This window comes from Anolis carolinensis, chromosome 4 (genome assembly GCF_035594765.1).
Source record: "Anolis carolinensis isolate JA03-04 chromosome 4, rAnoCar3.1.pri, whole genome shotgun sequence".
NCBI lineage: Eukaryota > Metazoa > Chordata > Lepidosauria > Squamata > Dactyloidae > Anolis > Anolis carolinensis.
In genome coordinates this window covers 220,342,743-220,368,005 of record NC_085844.1, presented here as the reverse complement: position 1 = coordinate 220,368,005, position 25,263 = coordinate 220,342,743, and the positions used below count along the sequence as shown (strand labels likewise).

Below are 25,263 nucleotides of genomic sequence, written 5' to 3'. Positions count from 1 at the left end.
AAAGCAGCTTGAAAGCATCTGGATAAGAATCAAGGGAACCAGGACTCAAAAAGATCTCGTCATGGGTGTCTACCACAGACCTCCGAGTCAGGATGAAGGACTTGATGAAGCCTTCTGTCAACAGCTGACCAAACAGGCACAAAGAAGAGATATAGTAGTCATGGGCGATTTCAACTATCCCAATATCTGCTGGAAAACAAACTCGGCCAAGAGTACAAAGTCCAACAAATTCCTCACTTGCCTTGCAGTCAATTTTATGGTCCAGAAGGTAGAAGAGGCAACAAGGGGATTGGCTACTCTTGATCTAATCTTAACAAATGCGGAAGGCCTGATCAATACAGTCGAAGTGATTGGATCCTTAGGGGCAAGTGACCATGTGCTCCTGCAGTTTGTGATACAAAGGAAGGCTGAAACTAAGACAAGTCAAACACGCATTCTGGACTTTAAGAGAGCTGACTTCCAAAAACTGAAGGAAATCCTGAGCGGCATTCCATGGACGCCAATATTAAAAGACAAGGGAGTTAAGGATGGATGGGAGTTTTTTAAAAGTGAAATACTCAAGGCGCAAATGCAAACAGTGCCAACAAAGAAAAAAAAAGACAAGTGCGAAGAAGCCAGAATGGATGTCCAAAGAACTTCTAACCAGGCTAAGACTCAAAAGAGACATGCACAAGAAGTGGAAAAGGGGAGAAATCACCAAAGAAGAATTCAAACATATAGCCAACTCCTGTAGGGAAAAAGTTTGCAAGGCTAAAGAGCAAAATGAGCTCAAGCTTGCCAGAGATATTAAAAACAACAAAAAAGGCTTTTTTGCTTACATTGGTAGAAAAAGGAAGAACTAGGAGGCGATAGGGCCTCTGCAAGGAGAAGATGGGGTGATGGTGACAAGGGACAGAGAAAAGGCAGAACTACTTCATGCCTTCTTTGCCTCGGTCTTCTCACAAAAAGAAAGCCATCTTCAACCTCAGCAACATGGAATGGATGAAGGATTAGGCTCCAACCCCAAATAGGGAAACAAGTTGTCCAGGAACACCTGGTGTCTCTAAACGAATTCAAGTCCCAAGGGCCAGATCAGCTACATCCAAGAATATTGAAGGAACTAGCTGAGGTTATTTCAGAACCACTGGCAATTATCTTTGAGAGTCCTTGGAGAACAGGAAAAGTCCCAGCAGATTGGAGGAGGGCGAATGTGGTCCCTATTTTCAAGAAGGGAAAAAAGAACGACCCAAACCATTACCATCTGGTCAGCCTCACATCGATATCAGGCAAGATTCTGGAAAAGATAATTAAGGAAGTGGTCTGCGAACATTTAGAAACAAATGCGGTCATTGCTAATAGTCAACATGGATTTACCAAAAACAAGTCATGCCAGACTAATCTGATCTCTTTTTTCGATAAAGTTACAAGTTGGGTCGATACAGGGAATGCTGTGGATGTAGCGTACCTGGATTTCAGTAAGGCCTTCGACAAAGTCCTCCACGACCTTCTGGCAAAAAACTAGTAAAATGTGGACTAGACAAAACTACGGTTAGGTGGATCTGTAATTGGCTAAGCAAATGAACCCAAAGGGTGCTCACCAATTTGTCATCTTCATCTTGGAAAGAAGTGACAAGTGGAGTGCCGCAGGGTTCCGTCCTGGGCCCGGTTCTGTTCAACATCTTTATTAACGACTTAGATGAAGGGTTAGAAGGCACGATTATCAAGTTTGCAGACAACACCAAACTGGGAGGGATAGCTAACACTCCAGAAGACAGGAGCAGAATTCGAAACGATCTTGACAGATTAGAGAGATGGGCTAAAACTAACAAAATGAAGTTCAACAAGGACAAATGCAAAGATACTTCACTTTGGCAGAAAAAATGGATTGCAAAGATACAGAATGGGGGATGATGCCTGGCTCAACAGCAGTACGTGTGAAAAAGATCTTGGACTCCTCTTGGACAACAAGTTAAACATGAGCCTACAATGTGATACGGCTGCTAAAAAAGCCAATGGGATTCTGGCCTGCATAAAGAGGGGTATAGCATCTAGATCCAGGGAAGTCATGCTCCCCCTCTATTCTGCCTTGGTCAGACCACACCTGGAATACTGTGTCCAATTCTGGGCATCGCAATTGAAGGGAGATGTTGACAAGCTGGAAAGCGTCCAGAGGAGGGCAACTAAAATGATCAAAGGTCTGGAGAACAAGCTCTATGAAGAGCGGCTTAAAGAACTGGGCATGTTTAGCCTGCAGAAGAGAAGGCTGAGAGGAGAAATGATAGCCGTGTACAAATACGTGAAGGGAAGTCATAGGGAGGAGAGAGCAATCTTGTTTTCTGCTGCCCTGCAGACTAGGACGCGGAATAATGGCTTCAAACTCCAGAAAAGGAGATTCTACCTGAACATCAGGAAAAACTTCCTCACTGTGAGAGCTGTTCGGCAGTGGAACTCTCTGCCCCGAACTGTGGTGGAGGCTCCTTCTTTAGAGGCTTTTAAGCAGATGTTGGATGGCCATCTGTCGGGGGTGCTTTGAATGAGATTTTCCTGTTTCTTGCAGGGGGTTGGACTGGATGGCCCATGAGGTCTCTTCCAACTCTACGATTCTATGATTCTGTGATTCTATACTCTGACAACGAGGAATCACCTAGGTAAGTAAAGTACATGACTAGAGCAGCAATAACTGTACACGTGAAATTATGGGAGCAATAAAGAACATCAACACCAGATGAATGGATTACAAACAATTTTGAAATGGTTAAAATGGACAAATTAACTTTATTTTAACAACAAGATAATACACAAAAACTGCGAGAAGAATGGAAATCTTTTATGGATTTTATAAAAAAAACAACAACCAGAAGATGATTGCAATAGGATTTGGGAACTAAAAGTATTAGGAAATAATACATGTGTATAAACTATATTTAAATTGTATATCTAAGAGCAAAAAAGCTTTTTAGAAAATTGTTGAGTTAATACCTGGAATTAAAGTGTATAACTTCAAGAAGGCTGATACTGATATATACATTTATGTAAGAAGATTTATTATGTGTAGATCCTATGTGAATGATAGATTATAAATATTTACATGTATATTACTAATCTACTAACAAATGAAATTAACTTTAAGATGTACATATAGCTGGCTGACATTAAGAGTAGAAAAATAGAGTTTAAATAAAACAAGGAGAAGGAATACTAGGCAGAGATGGAAGAGAATAGAAGAAGGGACAATAAAAGAAGATTATTATTATTATTATTATTATTATTATTATTATTATTATTATTATTATTATTTTGAAAACAAAATAAATCTCATTTGACCCCAAAGAGGCAGCAATATTCTTTGGCAGATGGGGGCTAAAGAACTAAAACTTCAAGTTCCAGGATTCTATATCATTGAGCCATGGCACTAAAGTTGATGTCAAACTGCATTGATTCTATAGTGTTGATGTACGCACAAACTCTGGAACATCAGGGTTAAAATCCACACTTAGCCATTGAAACCCACTGAGTGACCTTGGACAAATCACACACTATCAACCTCAGAGGAAGTCAATGACAAACTGCTTTCAAACAAATATTGCTAAGAAACTCCTGTGATATTTTCACTTTAGAGTTGCCATATATCAAAGATGACTTGAAAGTGCAGAAGAGCAATAACTTTAAGACACACATAATCTCTCTCTCTCCCTCTCTCTCCCCCCCCTCTCTCCCCCCCCCCCCCACACACAATCCTGCTGTTTTCCCTCTCTTTCCTGTTATTCCTTGTACCCACTCTTCTGTAGAGGAAGCCTAAAGTCTGGCTTTAAACACTACTGTATATCATATAGTCATTGTAAGTGCATTAAAAAAGATCAGTTCTCATCAAATTAATTTATCTTCTTTGTATCATTGATAATTTTATAGCCTATCATTTACTTTACCTTTAAGCATATTTAACAGATGTGTCTTAGCTCCTTCCAAGTGTGCTGTAAATAATAATAAAAAAATTAAATTTCTCTTCATTACCTTAAGCAGAGAGGAGAGAAAGAGAAAGAGAAAGGGGGGGGCAGTACTTCTGGTGATGGGATTCTTCTCTTCAGTGATTCAACTTTCATTCACCATCATGTTGAAAAGAAAGCTAAGATTTCCATGCATTTTGAGGGAAAGACAAATTTCAGAACATTGAATCATAGAACTGGAAAGGACTGTAAAAACATTTAGTCCAGTCCCCTGCCAGAATATACAATTAATGCATTCCTGAGAGATGACTATCAAATATTTGATTAAAATCCGTCAAGGTAAAGCATTCACCATTCTATGAGGTTGTTGGGATTCAACAGTGCTCTAGGTAAAGTTAAAGGTTTTCCCCTGTACCTATTGATCTACCCACATTTACATGTTTTCGAACTGCCAGGTTGGCAGAAGCTGATGCTAACAGCGAGAGCTCACCCCGCCCTCCGGATTTGAACTGCCGACCTTTTGATCAGCAAGTTCAGCAGCTCAGTGGTTTAATGTGCTGCACCACCGGGGGGTCCTACACATGTGCTGTACACATGTAGAATAGCCTCCTGATGAGAAATCGATTGATCTGTAGTTAGGGTTTAAAATGTTTAAAGGTAAGTTTATCCCTGACGTACCCTCTCAAGTTCTCTGTCCTACACCCATCTTTGGTGTTTAGATTGCTATCTCTCATGGTCTCTGCCCTTTCTCAAGCTTTTAGCCCCCTTCCTGGAATTTTCTATTCCCTTTGCTCTCAAAAAATGAGCTTAGCTGAACTAGAGAAAATTTTTAGTTTCTTTTTCTATCAGCCATGTAGTTCACGTTTTGTAACTTTAGCTACTGGTTTTGCTCCTTAAGGGTGGTATGTCATTGTTCCTCCTGATATGTGCATCTCCCTGCTAACAGAGGTTGTCTCTTCCACTGCTAAACAGCAGTTAAAATGAAGACATTATTCTCAATGTTTTGGTGGAATATCCTTTTTTAAAATCTAAATCCACTGGGTTGTGTTTGAGTCTCAGCAGCGGGAGAATACAAGTGCACTCCATCTTCTACATGACATTGCTTCAGATATTCAAAGAGCACTATCATATCACCTTTCAGTCTTTCCGCTTCCAAACTAATATACTCAGCTCCCTAAGTTATTCCTCATAAGGCTTTGGTTTCCTCACTATCCTGGTCACTCTCTTCAGAATATTTCAATTTGTTAATGTGTTCTTGAACTCTGGTGCTCAGAACTGGACAGGAGGCTCTCAGTAAAGTCTGAGCAAGTAGAGTGTTATTATAACTTCTCTTGACCTGGACATCATATGCCTATTTATGCAGCCTAGAATTGTATTGAGTACAGTACCTTCTATTTATTCCTGTTGAAATTGATTTTATTAGTTTTGGCTCATCTCTTCAATCTTTCAAGGCCATTTTGAATTTTGATCATGTCATGTGGAGTATCAGCTACCCTACTAACCTAACTGACTGGTTGATAGTTCATTGGTCCTTCTCACCCCTTCCTTTAGCACCTTTGGATATAATTCATCATATCATGAAGACTTTTATTCATTTTAAGTAGATATTGATGTATTGATAACTAACTATGGCCAAGTATGAAATAACAAGACCAGACACAGAGAAATGAGTTAAATAAGCACCACTTTATTTGACTTTTAGATGTTAGGGTGGTTATCACACTGCTACTTCATCTATGATTTTTCAATGTTGAGTCATTGTGCTAGAAAGGCATTATCTGAGTCTTTACTCTGGTCCAGATGCAATATACTATTTCAGTGGTGTCCCTGTTGTTTCCCTCCCCTTTGGTCTTAATTTCTTTTTCATGCCTGAAGACATGAATCTCCTCTTGAATGTACACATCCTTGATATAGAATTCCAATCCTCCCCCTTTCTTGTTTTGATTCATTTTTTAATACTCTATATCCCATCATTGCTACATTCCATCATGAAACTTATGCAACCAGGTTTCAGGTCATGTTTTCTTTCTTGTGATATAAGTTCAATTTCATCTTGTTTCTCAAGCTTTGTGGATTAGCAGATAGACATCTAAGACCATGGGCCATTCTCTCCAGCTGATTCCCTGTTGTTTTCTTAACCAGTTTGAAGTTCCAGTAGTTTTGCTCACTTTTGTCTGTTTCATTGATGTTTTTGTCCCCATTTTCCTCTGTACCATTGATGTTATAATACTTGGTGTTCACTGGCCTTCCAGAAGCTGTTCTCCCTTCCCCACATAATTTGGTTAAGAGTATTAACTGAGGTTTATAGTGCAGATGAATGATAGTTTTCTGAATATTTTGTGTGCATGTCTCCTTTAAATGTGTAGAGTTATTTATACACCAAGATTTTGCAAACACTTTCTTCCTTGAATGTTTCATGCCTTTACATTTTATCTATCACTCTTATTTTATTTTATTTGAACAGTTCTTAATTAAAATAACAGTAGCACGTTTATTTTCAGATGATCACTCCAGGGTGAGGCTGCAGTTGCTGGATGGAGATCCCCATTCAGACTACATAAATGCCAATTATATAGATGTAAGTTGAATGAAATCATTGTTGTTGTTTTTAAAGGATGCATAATAGTAGTATGTTGTATAAAGTCTAAGTCAGCTCTCCATTGCAGCTATAGTGATTTTCTGATTTTCTTACAAAAGCTTGTAAATGTTACTTTTTGTACTGCAGTTCCAATTGGACTTATGGACTGGAATCATGGGGGTTGTAATCCCCCCAAAATACAGTAATTTTCCACCTTTGTCCCAATAATGATAATTGGGAAATGGAAGGGACATAGCTCAATGAGAGTTTATGATTTGTCTGCAGAAGGCTCAAGATTCCATAGGATGTTCTGTTAAAATGAACAAATGCCAGGTGATGGAAAAGACAATATAGAACACTTTTTAGTTAACATAGACAAGATTGTCCAAAATGGTATTAAACCTATGTTTCTGTCATTGACCAAAGGCCTTCCATGTGCAAAATCTGCAATGTACCAATGAATAGCGTTGCCAGATTTCACTGAACCAGTAAAATTAGCAAGGAACTGCTGTGTATTTCCATAGTCATGCAGTGCTGGCATGGTAAAAAAAAATGTAAGCAATGGGAGATGAAGGAAGTGGGGAGAGAGGAATCTTTGGATTCAGCAGGAATATGCCAGATTCAAGGCTGCTCCAGGACACAATAACACCAGGCTAAAAAGCCCAGTGTAGATGAGCCTTGAAAAGACATGTAGAAGCAGAAATTCAGTATCTCTCTTTGACTGGGAATTCTATGGTATACACCCAACTAAGTGTACTAAAGAAAGAAACCTGACATTTTAAAGCTCTCTGAGCCTGCGTGTTGAGAGAAAAATACAGACATCAGTTTTAACACTCTCCACCTCACTAATATAGACCTGTGGGATTCATTCCAAATAAAACTATATTAAGTGTTAGCAAATCATTTCACAGCATTCTTATTTCTAACGCAAACCTCTTTAATCCTTAATTATATCAAAATGTTTTAAAATGATGTTTCAGTTAAGGGAATGGGAAACCATATGTAATAGAGTACAGCCCATACGGTATTAAAAATTAGTGGTGCCTGATTCAGTTTTGACAAGAAACAGATGTGTGTTTTTCAGATGAGGGGACACAGATTTCACCATGTTTATTCTATTAAGAAATAAGTAAGGTTCCCTAAAGTGAAAGCCGTTTTAGAAGACATTCTAGAAATATGTCAAATTCTTCATTTTGGGGGAAATAAAATTTATTCCTTATAATTTAATGAACATTTTAGCAAACCCTGCCATGAATAATCCAACTAAATAAATGCTTTATAGAGACATTTGTATCCTGCTTTGGACTGTTCTCAAATGGTGTGCTATGGCAGTCTTGTTTGAAGAGTAGTAGACTGCTAAAAATGGCAGATGGGAAAGTAAATCATAATATCCCCAGCTCAGATTGGAGCTTTGGTAGCCTTATGATGAGGGCCTGGGCAGTTTTCCAGTTTATCAAGATCCATGTTTTGTCCTTTCCTTCTTTTCAGGGATACCATCGGCCTCACCATTACATTGCAACACAAGGTAATATAGAATAGCTAGTATGTGGCTATAAAGATTATTTTAGAAGTAACTGATGGAAATGTTTTTTTAAAAAAGAATAATATACAACATGCTGACAAGGATCTAGCAACAAGTTCCTGAATAATTTTAAGTACCTGTTTATTTTATGCTTAATTGATAAGTTTTAATGCTGTCCAAGTTGTGTGTGTTCCTTTTACTTACCCTAAAAAGGAATTTGTGTTCACAAAACACACAGCATAGGTTGCCCCACTCCAAAAAAGGCCACACTTGCACTTTTAGTTGTGCTTTTACTCATGCTGGGAACAACAAAACTTGTCCTGAGCAAAGGTTTCCCACTGCTGAATGGAATACAAACTCAAAGCTTGCAGTAATTGAAGGAATTGGCAAGGCTGGGGAAGAAAAGTGGTGCGTTCTAAAGGTAGCAAAAAAGCAAGAGGGTAGACATCTAATCATGGTTGCCCTGGATGAATTGGGATGATTGAAGGACATGATATGTGTGACTCATGGTATTATTAGGTAAAATCCACCAAATAATCAGATGCAGGTGAAATGCCAGGAGAAAATGTTACTGGAATCATAGAATCATAGAGTTGTAAGAGATCTCATGGGCCAGCCAGTCTAATCCCCTGCCAAGAAGTAGGAAGCACTCAAAGCACCCCCAATAGAACACGGCCATACAGCCCAGAAAGCACACAACAACCCAATCACCAAATAATTAGGACAATTTTTAAAACATAGATATATTTAGTAACAATTCTGCTCAAACATAGCTTGGTGTATATCTTCCTTTGGCTGAGGAGTCATTTTTTTCTGTGGTTCACTCCAATGTTATTGTGGAATGAGTTATGCATGGTTAACTCTATCCGTAGTGCTTACTGCGTTACCACCTCTGCTGGGATTCAACAGCAGGTTTCAGGAACTCCAATTTATGAAATATGTCATATCTGTTGTAGAGACAGAAAATGAATTGTACTGCAATCATCTTTGTCCTTTTTCTCATACATTTTGTGCTCTTCAGGACCCATGCAAGAGACAGTGAAGGATTTTTGGAGGATGATCTGGCAGGAGAACTCTGCAAGTGTTGTCATGGTCACCAACTTGGTGGAAGTAGGCAGGGTATGATGAAAGTTGCTGGGAGCATTCATTCATATGTTGTGATCCATGTCTTTTTTGCATTGGTTCATTCCTGTATCTGTGCCATCCCATTTCAACATAATTCTACATTTAAAAAAATGTTTCCAGGAAACTATTTGATACATACTATTTCAAATATATTTACAACATATTTTGCCAGAAAATTCAGATTCGTAAAATGTATTTTCAAAGTTTAGTATCCAGCAGCGTCAGTCCACTTACTACAAAAGCCTGCTAGCAGAATCCTAGATTTAGTCTGTGCTGAATGGGTAACTGCAATGCAGGTGCCATCTTGAGCCACTGTCTGTACATTTCTGTTCTTTAACAAAACAATATGCACAAAAACACATATGTTAGACCTCTCCCACAAAGTGGAATGATGGCTGCTGATGTGAACTATCTCATTCAGTAGAACAATGTGTTCTGCTAGTGCATATAGGTCACTTGTACTGCTACTGCATATAGGTCTGAACACTTGCAAAACTGGAAAATTCAGCAGAACTCTTCTAACCCGATTTTGTTCCACAGACAGGATTTAGCCCAATTTATGTAGTTTTGAAGCCTTTCATAAGAAGCCTTCAATAATTGTATAACTATTTTATAAGCATTTTGAACCAATAATTCAAATCAATAAATCAAAAGTCTGCACATTCATTCAGGAGTTGCCTATCAGATTAAAGTTGAATCCACATAGCATCACTACCAATTTCCAATTTCTTGCAAGAATGGTGCAGTCCTTGGCTTATCATGGTTCAAATATCTAAGTCTTCATAAGATTTTAAAAATCATGACTTTTCTTTGAATTATCTCCATTAAAGCTGCTCCATCTACTTACTTCAGGAATCCTTTTATATATTATCTTTACTATATTGATGTTTGAGTTTCATTGTGTACAAAACTCAAACTACCAAGCTTGAGAATAAATTCAGCTGCCTCGATCACATTTGTTGCTCTTTAAACACTACTCTGTTTTCAGAAAGTTGGAATTTGTAATGCTTGAAGGAGAATTGTAGCTAAACAGCTACTGTGATCTAAATTGCTTGAGAGAGACAATTCCATTAGGATCTTTGCAAAAAGAAGTAATGTTAACATCCATTGCAGAATAGGCAAAAAAATGAGATGACTGAGGCCAGTTTGAACTTAATTATAATGGCTGGTGTATACTCATATAATGCAAATTGATCTGCATTGAACTGGATTATATGAGTCTACACTGCCATATAATCCAGTTCGATGCAGTTAATCTGCATTCTCAAACTGCGCTTTTGTGGCAATGTAGAGGAGGCCTGAGTGAATCATTCAGTAAACTAATGAATGATGAGTTTGTTATCTTGAACATTCAAAAGAAGCAAAAACTGAATCTACAGAAATGAAACAGCACCTCTCATGATGCTCAAAAGAGGGTCTGTTTTATTAGTTTAAAAACCTAATACGTTTCTGGATACTCTTCACACATATGAACAGTCACAGAAGAACATCACATAAATACATGATATTAGTTTGTGTAAAATTAATACAACATTTGAACATTGCCTATAGCTTGTTCATGCTTATCTAAATTCAAACTTCTAAACGCCTAAACCATTTACTGAGCAAGTGAAACATATCAAATAGGGCTAATAAGGATAATTTTAGGAAGAGGATAATTTCATAATGGCTCAGCCAAATCCATTAAATTGTATGTTTGACATTCAGGCTAATTGTTCTATATTGAGTAGATAAATTAATTCTTGGTCCTCATATTCAAAGCTCAAAGTACCCTATTAGATATGGAGGGATATAGAGAGCCAATACTACTTTCAAATGATATAACACAAGCATGGGACTAATGCAAGATGAGTAAGGATGTGTTGAGGGTATCATGCAGTTCTTATTTGCTCAGTTATAGGCATATATGTTTTGAATTTTCACGTAAACAAGGCATATAAAGTAAAAGTTTGCAGCTGTACATATTACAATAGTATTCACTTTGATTTCTTCTTTGTCTTAGGTGAAGTGTGTCAGATACTGGCCTGATGATACTGAAGTCTATGGCGATATCAAAGTCACCTTAATCGAGACAGAACCATTAGCAGAGTATGTCATACGCACTTTTACAGTCCAAAAGGTAAGCATATGCTGACTTTCTCTTCACTCTCAGATTATTTCTCTCACCAATAAGTCAAATTCTTCCGATAATTCATTCTGATTAATGATGGGCCAATATACAGTCACCAGTTCTATTTATTGATATACATAAATTCATGAAGGGTAAGACAAGCAATAACTATCAGTAATAGGATCAAAGACAGTGGTTAGCATCTTATTGTGTCAAACTTTTGTGCAATGCATTGTAATATGACTAGTTTGACCTTACTGCAAAAATAGAAATCCTTTTGTCCTTGTTATGATTGCCGTGTATTCAATTGCTAGCAGTGGTGATTCAGCATTACTAAGGTGACAGGACCTTTCATTTAACTGGCATCCAGTGATTCCTACCTTAATGTGTCAATGAGTAACAATTGCTGAGGAACATTGGCAGAAGGCCAGGAGTGGTGAAAATATATATCTTAGGAACCAAAGGTTAGCATTCATCAATTGAAGATAGTGATAATCTTAAAATCTCTTTCTCATGTGTGTGTGTGTGTGTGTGTGTATATGCTTCACAAACATAAACCTCTGGTCAGACAATGAAAAAACAGGATGTTGCATTAGATAGATAGGCATTTGAGCTGATTTAGCAGGGCTCCTTAATTCTTACAGTCTTATGGCTTCTGTATGATGGGAGGAATGGTTATAATCAGGCATATACCTTTGACTAATATAGAAAATGACAACAACATTTAAATTAATTAAAAAAATTAAAAAAATTAATAATATAAAATCTTATCTTTTTTAGTCAATGGTATTTATATACTGATTCAATTGGTATGTAGCCTTTCTCCTACCAAGATACCCAAGGCAACTCCAATAATATAATTTAAAACATTTTTGAAACAAAGGAAAAAAAATTCAGCCAAAAGAGAAAAAGGAGAAATAATTTTTAACAAGGAACAAAGCTGCAGTTTTTACAACTATAGGATTTTCTAAACTGTTGTTCTACATGTTATTTTTGTTCCAATGTTAGCTTTCTATAACGATGCCACATTAAAAGAGAGAAATGAGAGATTTACCTCCATAGTATTTTTTCCAACCCCATATACTAATGAGAGATTGGCTGAAATAGGAATGTTGTCATGTTTTCATCAAGCTCTTTTTAGCTTATAGGAATGACTGTGTTTTAATCTAATGCTCATAATTTTTATTATTTTTTTTGTTATTTGATCGTGCAGTATTTTGTGTTTTATTATAAATAATAATAATAATAATAATAATAATAATAATAATAATAATAATAATAATAATAATAATTTACATAAAGTCTTAGCACTCATCAATTACAGTATATCTACACTGTGGTATTAATGCACCTTGACACCACATTAGCAGCCATGGCTCAATGCTATTATAGTACTGGTGCTCCCCCAACTACAATTCCCAGGATTCCATAGAAATGAGCAATGACAGTTAAAGTGGTGTCAAGCTACAGTAATTCAACAGTGTAGATGCAATCCTAATTCCCTGTACAAAGCTCTGATTATGTCGCTACTACTCAGGGTATTGTTATCTTTACAGGCCCTTTGGGTGGAAATTCATTGTTCTTTTCAGACCAAAAAAAGTTTTTTTTTCTTTAAATAAAATTGAGCTTCCAGAATATCCCAGTCACCATTTTGGAAACTATGGTTCTAAGAAGTAATTTTTCCTAGACTCCTCCAATGATATTTTAATTCTTTTTTACCTTCTAACATCTGGGGGGAAATGTATGTGTGTGTGTGTGTGTGTGTATTTTGAATGTAGTTAAGTTGAAATGTATAACTACTCTAAGTATAAAATAAGCAAAGAACTAGCTATGTAGGGGCTGGGAATGAGCAACAAAATTATTGTTATTGCAATATGGTGGGAAATAGAGGCTTTCCTCTCTTCCTCAGAAAGGCTATCATGAAATTCGAGAGATTCGGCAGTTCCACTTCACCAGCTGGCCAGATCATGGGGTTCCTTGTTATGCCACAGGCCTTCTGGGCTTTGTTCGACAAGTGAAGTTTCTGAATCCACCAGAGGCAGGACCTATTGTTGTGCACTGCAGGTATGCAGCTTGTTCTATCTGTCATTTCCTTTCATCAATTTTCTCTAGTTGTGCTTATTTCCCAAGCCCAGCAGGCATCTGTTCTCTTGTGCTGTAGGAATGACTGTTTGGAGGCAAAATCCAAGACATATCATCCTGAACACTGTTTATATGGAAAATACAGCATGGCATAATTATGTAGAATGTATTTCTGCTCCCCCGATGTTAGTGCTATCACAAATTCACTCCATAGGTTTTTGAATTGTGTTTTGCAGTGCACCAGAATTAGCAATGTACCATGAAGTGGCCTTGCAAAAAGCTTTTGAAAGAGTGCTTCATGGGCTACAAGGAAAGATAAATCATTTGTAAATATTATACTAAGATCCCACAAATGATTTATTTGTTTGTTTTATATCCCACTTTGATCCCATCATGGGACTTAAGGAGATTTTTTAACAAAGCTAGCAAAACATTTTTGAATATCTTTCACCATGAAATCCTATGATGGGATAGCATAAAATAAAACAAAGAGAAGGCAGTCAATGGGTTAAAGCAAGTGCAAGCATTAGCTCTTTGGCTAATGATGCCAAAAGGACATTCAGTTGTTGTTGATATGAGCAGAGGTGCAAGGAAAGTCTGAAGATGCACAACATGGAATGTAAGAAGTATCAATCAGATGATGCTGAACAGAGTAAAACAGAAAATGGAATATTTCAGTACTTTGTGTGAATAATCTAAGGTGGACAGGAATGGGATATCTGGAGTTAGATGATTACAGTGTTTTCGCAATAAATGAAAATTGAAGAAGAAATTGAGTGATATTAATAGTGATAATAAATGTAGCAAAAGCCATCAAAGGAGATAGTGCAAAGTCTGGCTGAATCATATCAATAATACTTCAGAAGAAACCAAACATATAAGCATAACCCAGGTTTATATCCCAACTACAGAGACAACAGTAGAAGCAATTGAAAAATTCTATAATGAACTCCAGAAGGAAAATGATCACACACCCAAACAGGACTTGGGAGAAAACGGAACAAGATCAAAAATTGTAGGAAAGTAGGAAACAGAACAAAATCAAAGACTGTAGGAAACCATGGCAGTGTGTGAACGTTGTGGGGAAGGGGCCAGATATTGCATTCATTGTGAATCTACAACACTGAGAATATTTTATTCTTTTTTATACACCTGCCGGAGTGCTGAGGTCTGCAGGCGGGGCTTTCCTTTCTGTTGTGTCTCACCAATAGTAGTAATATGAAGTGGAAGGACATGAGAGAGGGCTTGCTTGGTTATGACATAACAATTGTGAAAAGCCCTCTTTTTGAAAGTCCAACTGGCACCAACGTGTGGTTTCTTTCTGATGGCAAACTAAACATGGCTTTCTATTAAAGCCTTTGGGAACTAATTTCCTTCCAAGTCCACATTTGTGTGGCTTTGTATTGTGTAAAAATGTTTTAATGACATTTTGTTTGATATGTGTTTATCTTCTTTAAATTATTTATGGTTTTGACTTGAAATATTCAAAATTGTTAACATTTTCTGCCACCCTGTGATTCCACAGTAAATAGCATGGCATAAATATTTTAACAACAACAGCAACAGTAATCGCAAAAACATTATTTCGGACCAGGTTCACCAGAAGCACAGAGTACAGCTTTGACCTAACCAAACTTACTCTTCTTATGAACTTTCACTAACTGGGTATGTTGTTTCAAATGAGGTCTAAAAGCAATTTTTCCTTAAGCTCTATCTCTCCCAATAATCCAGTATAGTGTTCAGCTATTGTTTATGTATATGTTTGTATGCATATAGGTTACACCTAGTCAATATGCAGTGAATATTGGAACTTAGGTATTTAGTAACAATTGCAGTTTTTTTCATTAAGTGTTCCCATATATATGACCAGTTTAATAACAGATCTGAATATTCAGTTTGCTTAGGGGTGTTTTTGTTGTATGTTAAACGTATTAACGTGTTCACAGTTCACATTAAATATTTAGTATGTGAATTCACTTTAAATGCAATGTGAAAGGAGAAGTCTCCCTACTATTTGCAGGTATTTACATATCATTTGCATTGGGTATATCCAAACATTGTGAGGCACTTACTTGAAATTTTCTACTTTAGAATAGAAATCAGGAGATGCAGCTTCACGCAAAAAGTGCAACCTTGAAAGTAGGAATGGCCGGTCCTTTCAACTGTTACAATCCTTTTGTCCCAACTATAGGTAGACACTCAGTTATGTCCTTTTCATGACTTTGACAGCTAGTAGCCTTGTTGACCCATGATATGTATTTTTCTTCTTTATTTTAATAACCTAATGATACTTTCTTCCCTTTTTTAAAATTTGGCCAGCCTGAAGTAGTAATCATTTATTTTGGTGGATACAATATCACTGTCATTCAATATTTATGAAGTGCAGAGTTTCTCTAAATACAGAACAATCACAGCTCTAAATACTAGGGTTGGGCAAATTTTTCATACATTATGGTTTCCTGGGACACTGTCCACCAATTTAACAAAGTTTCAGCCACAAAAACGAAGTTCTTCTTCAAACTTGGTACAGTGGTAGAACATAAGTAACACTGCTAGTTCACCAAAATTCAGAATGTTTCCCTTATCCTCTGATTTTTGGCAAATTTTCATAGCTTTTATAATAACCCATTTTTTTAATAATTGCAGAAATCTGTTCCTGGTTTGAAAGTCTTATTTCCTGTTTCATTGGGTTGTCATTCCCCCTCCTGGTCTACTGTTCTGCCTTTTCATGACCCATTAATTGAAGCCTTGTTCTTCTTTCCAGTGCTGGTGCTGGGAGGACAGGGTGCTTTATTGCCATTGACATCATGTTGGACATGGCAGAGAATGAAGGTGTGGTGGACATATTTAACTGTGTGAGGGAACTGCGGTCCCAGAGGGTCAACTTGGTGCAGACAGAGGTAGGTGTGAGAACATGTCTTTTTTGCTTGTCAATCTGTTCTCAAGTAAAAATACAGCACTACCAATTGTCTGTTGACTACTCCATGAATGATAACACACATATATGTGAATATATGAAAGTAGTATGTGGCCAATTTATCTTGTTTCAATTGAATTACTGGTTAACAATATTTTAAGGTGCTTTTTAGATAATGTTTTTACAAAATCTTAGATTTCTTAAAGAGGCATCCCTGATCTAACATACAGAGGAGAATGGTTTATTAAGTTGGTTTTGAATGGAATATTATGTGCATGCATTACTTTAAAATGAACATAATTTGCTTTAATAATCAGAATCATAACATTAAATTTATAACTTAAAATTTAATACTGAGAGTTTGTTACTCTCCAGCTCAAGTGACAATTGCAGACAAACAAGCTGGGAAAATAAGACCACAACTGTTTTATCTCCAAGTAACTTGGTTACCAATAGGTGTGTGAGCATGAATTTATATTTGAGAACCTAGTTGAGACAGAACTCCCAATCAGAGACTGGTTCATTCTAGTCTGGTCCCATAAAAAGATCAGAAGGCCCCAAGGGATTCCCCATGCAAATCTATCATAAGGTTGTCTTGTCAGAATTTTTCCAGAGGTGTTTTTTCTTTGCTTTCATCAGAGGCTGGGACAGTGTGACTTGTCCAAGATCATCCAGTGAGTTCCGTGAATAGAGAATTGAACCCCAGTGTCGAGAGTCATAGTCCATGTTTAAACCACTAAACTGTGCTCAGTTTTTAACAGAAAAACAATCCTATTCAGTTCCAAAAAGGTGACTGGAAATTCCCATTCTATGTAAGAGGTGGGTGGGTGGAGAACAGAAATGGCAGATAGGCTTGAAACAGATAAGTGCTGCCTTGGATAACTTAAATAAAGTGACTCAGTGGCATTTGCAGTAGTCCCCGCCATCCAAAGGCTACAGTTGATAGCACTATTTTTTTAGTACAAGTAAGACTACGCTGCTCCCAACTATCTGGTTATTATGGTGGACTATGATTCATCTGACTGAGCCTTAATATAGTTGTAAGTCTGTAATGCCACTATTTACCACCTCATAAGCAATTATTGGATTGAGGCAATGTTTTATTTTGCTTATTGACCTGAGAACTCTGAGATGGCCTTTTGAAAGTTCAGTTACTAAAATGGGATATAGAAGATTGCACCTGAAGGAACTAGCTGTGATGGATGCTTAACTTCTTGCCTTGTAGGAGCAATATGTATTTGTTCATGATGCCATTCTGGAAGCATGCCTTTGTGGCAACACAGCCATCCCTGTTTGTGAATTCAGGTCCATCTATTACAACATCAGCAGACTGGATCCACAGACAAATTCCAGCCAAATAAAAGATGAATTTCAGGTAAATGCCAATATATCTGATGTTATAGGTTTGCGATTCTTAGTCAGATTGTGTTTATTCCAGGCACAACTGAGCTCTAGTATCTTTCTGTTCATAAATTAACCACTGAAATTAGTTCTTTGTTTGCAGTTCTTTTTATATATTAGACTTGCATTTGTCAAGTCTTCTCTTATTTCTATTCATTTGTTAAAATGTTACAGTGCTATGAATTGGAGAAAAGCGTGAACAAAGGGTGTTACATTTGCTACAGTTTTTTTTAGTGCTAACTCGAAGGCAGCATTTAGGTTCCAAAGACATTTTCACTAATGCCTGCCTCAGGCTCTGAAACAAAAAATGTAATCACAGTGAACAGAATGTTCTGCTTTCATTCACCAAATTATTTGTAAAATGTTTTATGCTGCTAGGTTCACCTTGTCTCTTCTAAAAATGACATTATAAAGACAGAATGTGGACTTTTCCCCCTTGACTTGTTTATCATGGCCCGTCTTAAAGGACAATTAATATGAGGTTTATAGCTATATGCTTTCTGTCTTCAGAGAAGCAAATTCATAGCTTCTGATATGTTGTTTTGTGAAAAAGCAATCTTATAAAAGGTGCATTACAAGAACGTTAGCTATTCTTTATAGAATACTTTGCAAACAATACTCAATATCAAGGTTTTAAGAAAATGTAATATGTACCTCACAGAAGCTATTGGAGATTTTTATTCACTATCTCTGATTTTGGGGTCACCTTCTGAATCATGACACATATTATATAATATATAGGGATCAATATATATATATATATATATATATATATATATATATATATATAGTGTAATAATATAGCATAATTGTCAATATTTTATTTATATTTTCTTGTAAGTAACAATCTTAGTAGGATGAGCAGAAATTTGGATTGCACAATTTAGAAATGAACAAGCAAGTTGCTGACACTGGGTTCCATTTGAAAAACGCTTTTTGCTTTGACAGTATCATGAACTAGATTTAAGAATGCACAGTGGATCCCACAGTCTCATTTTGGCATCAATTATTATCTCTGGATTTTGAAAATTGGGGATATAGTACGATTTGGAGGTTTCCTTGAGCTACAGTAGACTACTATTTCGTACACAAGGCACCAGTACTTCTGTTGTCATGAGAATTGAGTATTTATGGGTTGTATTGATCCCAAAGCACATTCAATCTTGCACACATTCTGTAGATCTTGCACAGACATGGGATATCCCCAAGGCACCTCTTGTCCTTTAACAATTGCATCCAGCCATTTTATGAGAAGGTATGGAATCCATTCTTTTCCATTATGGGTTCTACCCCAGTTGCCAGGGGGTGGAATTAGGCAGCTTCCTAGCTTTCTTCCAAATTAATTGCGCATTAGTTCCCATTAATCAGCAACACTTTGAACTCAGTACATAATTTGACATTTAACAGAGTTGTCTTGGAGAAACATATTACTGTAAGAGTTGAAGAAATGATAGACTAGGGGCATAACTCTGAAACAGAAGAGAACGACTATCAAAGGCAAGACACTGCATTGCCGTCAAATCATAAAGAAACCTTAACCATAACAAAATTTCATTTTAGATCACTTCCTATTAGGGCAGAGGCTTATCTTGGACAGTGACACTTTTGTTTTTCATTATCATAAATTGTTTTTACACATTTTCCTAATTTGTCCATTTATTGATGTGGTCTACCTAATTTCTGCTACTTGTCCTTGACTGGAATATGTTTCTGGTTCTTCTCCCATCACACCTATTTTCTCCATTCTCATTTTGCAATATACGCATTGTCCTGTATGAACTTTATTGTTTGAGAGGCATCTTCAGAGCCCGGCAAATGTTCAGCGGCTGAGATATGGTGTTCATTTTCCCATAATAAGTCTCAGGAGATATAAAAATGCTACTTGTGTTCAGTATTACTGTTGACATAAATTTTGATGTATTCAATTTAGTTAATGCAGCATTGATTAATTATATAGGTAATATTTAGTCAATGGTCATAAGAAAATCTAAAAATAGCTTTTAGAATATAGCTCAGTTTGGCAAATTCAGTACCATTTTTCAAACTGCTTAGCGTGATACAAACTATCTGGTAATAAGATAGGGGATTCTGTACTGACCTCCTTCTGTGCATATTTGTTTAACATAAATTTTGCATTTCAAAAATTCGTTATGAATTCCATCACTCTGCTACATTACAACTACAACATACACATTGTAAATATGTCTGCCACATACAAAAATGTTAACATAATTCTCATCTATTATTACTGGCATTTTTATAAAATGCTAATCAGAGGTATTTACTGAGTCCAACATCTCAGTTTGTTGACTGAAACCTTTTGCAGTAGGGATGCAAAAGAAATGTAGATTTTTCTTTCCTGTGAAAACAGCAATTTTTAACCATCCATGGCACACATCTTGCCCTGGAAAGACATATATTTCCAAGGTTTGCATTGTGTTTCAGATAAGAAAAAACTTAATTTGAATATGTGTGTGTAATGGGATTCAAGGTGGCTATTACAATTTAGAATGTATACATTTAAAACTTGTGCACAAGCACATGATAGTCAGCGGGAGAAAATGTATACATTTGGGAAATACGCAAATAATTTTGCAACCCAGAACAGGACTAGGACAAAGGACAAAGTGAGAATGGGATTAGGAGTGCAGAACCTCCACAAAAGTACAAAAATATGAACAAAAATAGCTATTTCCCCCTGAAAGACACCTTTCTGGGAATCTCTAGGTCTTCCATCTTGTTTCTGTGGTTAATGTTTGCCAGAAACCAACCATAGAATCACACTGCAGGACATAGTGATTCCTAGAGAATATATATTGATTAGATCCATCTATATTCAAATCTCCAAAAATGAAACCTGCAAATGTGGAAGTCACTTGGAAAGTTGCAAATAGTAATTCTAAAGGGTTTAATTCCTTCTAGCAATGTATCTGTTTATGTAATAATAATAATAATAATAATAATAATAATAATAATAATAATAATTTTATTTTTGTACCCCGCCACCATCTCCCCAGAGGGACTCGGGGCGGCTTACAGATATAAAACCAACATACAATAATATTGAATACAAAAACACACAAATAAATTTAAAAGGCATTAAAAATCACAATCATTATAAAACACTTGAGAAACATAGCAGTAAAAACATAAAATGAGCTGGGCAAAGTGCACTGAGTGGAACTTGTAAACAAGAAGGAAGTTAAGGTGCTACAAAGTCATGGGAAGAGCCTTAGACTGGGGTGAACACTGAGGCTATGTCAGGGAGCTAACCAAGAGGTACAACTGGTCAGAAGAACCCACTAGTACCTGTATACAGTGGGCGGACTTCAAAGGCCTGTTTGAAGAGCCAGGTTTTCAGGCTCTTCCTGAAAACTTCCAAGGTGGCAGCTTGCCTAATTTCCCTGGGGAGCGCGTTCCAGAGCCGGGGGGCCGCCACGGAGAAGGCCCTCTCCCTCGTCCCCACCAACCGCACTTGTGATGGAGGCGGAAGCAAGAGGAGGGCTGTAAAGATGTCATGATCATTGTGTTTTATTCATGATTGCTATGTTTAGGTTGACTGTTTAAGGTTATATATTTCAGCTATTCTTATACAGAAGCTGAGAGCCTCTAAGGCATGGCCAGGAAAAGGGGCGTGGCTTCACCTTGCTGGTGGAAGCCTTAGAATTCAAAATTTAGCAGTTGGAATTGGGCAGTTGGAGTTTGTCGGTTGAGCAGAGCAGTGGGTTCTGTTCAGTGAGAAAGGAGGGTGATCGAAAAAAAGAGATTGTGGGAGGAAGTTGAGCAGCTAGAGAGTTTTAGCGGAGAAGGGCTAAAATTAAAGTTGCTGAGCCTTTAGTAGAGATAACTAAAGAGCTGAGGCTGCATCCCTAAGTCAAGGAAGACTAGGGTTAACCAGTTAAACTCCCCAATCCAAGTTTGATCGGGTACAGGTCAACTAAGTTCAAGAAGGACAGTATTCCTAACTGAAAGAAACAAGTAATATAAAGTTGATACCATACTAAGCTCAGTGAAACTATTGAGAAGTCTTGCAACACTTACTGTACAGAAGTAACATCGTTCACCTCAAGTTATAACATTCTTGCAACCATCAAGCTTTGTGCTATAAATAAACAAGTTACTGTTTCTTCAAATGTTGCTTATTATTTGAGCAAAGCATCTTTCAAAGGTGGTGGCAGCGACAACATTGAAAAGTAGGATACATAGAGGTAGAAGTTGAATCCTTCGCAATTTGGTGGCAGAGGTGGGATCCAAAAAGATTCCATCCCTGTCATCACATCAAGTCTTCACAGGGCCTCCCCCGATGAACGAAGAGATCGTGCAGGTTCGTAGGGGGAGATGCGGTCAGAAAGGTAAGTGGGTCCCAAACCGTTCCCAAACTGTATATCTTTAGATTTGCATTTGGGGGGGAAAAAAGAGTCTTGCCACTGTTAAATGAAAGGGACAAAGGCATCTTTAGTCTGTGTATGTCAATTGACATATATTTGACACAATATATGAATCCAATATATCTGTCTCTGCTCTTGATTAGACACTTAATATAGTTACACCCCGAGTACGACCAGAAGATTGCAGCATTGGACTCTTGCCAAGGAACCATGACAAGAACCGCTGTATGGATGTTCTCCCTTTGGATCGGTGCCTCCCTTTCCTTATCTCCGTTGATGGAGAATCAAGCAACTACATTAACGCTGCACTCATGGATGTAAGTAAAACTCACACCAAGGACTTATTTTTCTCTATAGCTGAATAGAAAATGGGCAACTCTGGCCATCAACTATTTATCTTGCATATCTACACTGATCATTTGCATGGATTGACGGCAGCTCCAAATATGCTTTTGAGGCCTTATAGTGGGACAAGCAAAATTGCAGGATACTCTGAATTAGGCTGCTCAATATGCTTCAGTGCACATAGCGTAAACCATATCAATGGAAAAACCGATTAAGGGATGGGGAGGAGCCATGGAGCTGCAAATACTGTGGATCCTGGAACAAGATCAGAGCTGACATCTCTGGTTTCTTGATCCAATTCCTATGCCTGATATGTGATCAGATGTATGTTTGCTTCACTGCTTCACTGCTGTCCTGCCGCATTTGTCAAACATTAGATGGTCTGTGTAGATGCACCCTCTGTTTCAACATCCCTGAACCATTCATCCAATAAATGACTCAATGTTGGCCATCTATTTCTATCATAATAATCTTATGTCTGCTAGGGAGCTCAGCAAATATTACACTGCTTAATTTTTATTCTGATAAGCCAGCATGGTGTAGTGTTTTTAGAATTGGACTAGGATTCTGGGAGACCATGTTTTAAATCCATGTTCCATCATGGGAATCTACTGGGTGACATATTTGTGTTTTAAAGAAAAGCAATGGTTAATCTGCACAAATCTTTCAGGGAAAGTCCTATGACAGAAAACGTGAAAGCACAGAATAACAAGGGGTTGGGTTAAAGACACTGTTTCCCTCAAATGTGTGGTTGATTCATGTTTAGTTAATCCAGGTCTAGTGTTCTACCTGCTACACACAGAACTGATTGTGACAGTTTGATGGTTATTCAACTTCTGCAGCTATATGTATGGGGGGGGAGAGGGGGAAGGGAAAGAGGGAGTAGTATCACAATAGTGAGAGCTACTGGATTGTCTTCTTCTTAGCTATAAAGAAGGTATGTAAAAAATACTTCAATAATTACCCATCCTTTATAAGGCCACTTCTACACTAGCATATAATGCAGTTTGGAACTGCATTATATGTTCATTGTAGATTCAAATATTGTAGTAAAATGCAGTTAAACTACATTATATGGGTCTATGCTGGCCATACAATGCAATTTCAAACTGCATTATATGACAATGTAGATAGGACCTAGGAAAGTGTATCTCAGTGCATCTTGAAAAAATGGTCGAGCATGATTTTTTTTTTTTTGCAATTGTGGACTTTTTTGTGAAAGCAAAGCAGATTACTATATACTGGCATGGTTTGAAAATAGTCTTTTCCATGCATTTTACTTGTCTTCCATTAGTCTACAGTACTTAGATGTATTTTAAAAAGGATTTGACTCTTTATAAGGCCAGTTTCTGTATTTTAATGGATGCTAACTCCTAGGAGTAGGTAGGATGCAGTCAAGATACCCTTTCCAAAGTGATTACAAAATGTAACAGCACAGTAGAGGGAGAGAAATATCCACTGGTATGTGTCCTTCTTCATTTTGTTCGCTAACACTGAAAATCTTTCCTCTACATGATATGACTTATCTTTCAGCTGTTTTGGTACACTACGCATTGTCCCTGAAACCTACACTAATGGAGATAAGCTAAATGTATATTGGTCCTTAAACCCACACTTTTGTTCATTCTTTATTGTTTAACATGTACTCATTTGAGGCTACCATTATTGTGAGAATGCTGCCCAGTCAAATGTTTCCATCTTGCAACAAAAATAAGTAAACTTAAGGTACTTTTAGACACACTATATAGCCTTGTTGAAGTGATTCAGAGGCACTCTGATACTAGGCACATATTGGTTATCTAACAGTTGAATGAGCAAAGGCCTTTACTGCTTCACTAAGCAGAAGCTGTTTTCTGCACAAACAGTCTGTGTCCAACCCTGAGTGGTGCAGCTGCCAGCAATAAAACTGCTGTCTTTTTTCACATTTACAAAGAACCCACACTGCTCAATTACACCACAAAGCTAAAGCAATTCTCAAATCTCACAACTGCTTTCTGAGCCTCTATTGCCTATCCTTGTGGTCTTTCAGAAGTTGCTGGACTGTAACTCCCATGAAAGTTAGCAAGTATAATAGTGAGAGACTATGGGAAATGCAGTCTGGACAGCATCGCAAGTTGCCCACTAACCGACCTGTAGACTAATACAAAACAGTGACCAGTAAAGCATTAACATGAGAAAGGAAGACTCTGAAAGGGGGACATCATTGTGCAGCAAACAGTTTTTTCCAAGTAATGGTGGAAATTGGTAGCATCTGAAAACACATAATGCTGACTGGTTAGATGCTCTCTCATCCATTCTGCACCTACTGGTGTACCTAGCTAGTTAGAATTTGCCCAGTTAACAAATGTTTCCTTCAACAGTCCTCCAGCTCAACTCTGGGGATGAAATGTTAACTTATTTTTTCATATGACAGGAAAAAGTCATATGTTTTCCTCACAGAGTGAGATAACAGGAGATCTTTGCTTTTGTGCCTGGAGTGGCCATGTCATGCCTTTTTAACCAGATAGGTACAGCATTTTTGAGCAAATGCTACATTTGTAACTGCTGGTGATTTCGAGAATAATGAAAGCATGCTTCTCTTCACAGCAATAAAAATCTTTCAGCGTTTTAAAAGTTTTTCAGTGTGTTACAGTATCTCACTGTGTTGCCACACCCTTTTGTGAATACAGTGATACCTTGAGTTAAGAGTTTAATTTGGTCTTTGGCTGAGCCCTTAAATCAAATCGCCCTTACCTCAAAGTGAATTTTCCCACTGAAATGCAGTGAAATGCTATTAATCCATTCTGGCCAGACACCTCCCCCCACACATTTTTTGTTACATGTTTTTAAATAAGAAAATTCACATTCACATGGAAGAATAACAAAAGAATGA

The 25,263-nt window shown here is 37.3% G+C and overlaps 1 protein-coding gene across 23 annotated transcripts in view; it reads left to right on the top strand.

Moving 5' to 3' along the window:
* The window catches only part of ptprt (protein tyrosine phosphatase receptor type T), an 845,816-nt gene that overhangs the window by 797,052 nt on the left and 23,501 nt on the right, over window positions 1-25,263 (top strand). For all 23 annotated transcript variants that reach the window (XM_062979724.1, XM_062979726.1, XM_062979725.1 and 20 more), the window contains 8 exons: window positions 6,425-6,501; window positions 7,990-8,026; window positions 9,045-9,142; window positions 11,151-11,267; window positions 13,168-13,322; window positions 16,105-16,240; window positions 17,483-17,632; window positions 22,190-22,363. In XM_062979724.1, coding sequence (XP_062835794.1) covers window positions 6,425-6,501; window positions 7,990-8,026; window positions 9,045-9,142; window positions 11,151-11,267; window positions 13,168-13,322; window positions 16,105-16,240; window positions 17,483-17,632; window positions 22,190-22,363 — 944 coding nt within the window. The remainder of the gene's footprint in view (window positions 1-6,424; window positions 6,502-7,989; window positions 8,027-9,044; window positions 9,143-11,150; window positions 11,268-13,167; window positions 13,323-16,104; window positions 16,241-17,482; window positions 17,633-22,189; window positions 22,364-25,263) is intronic.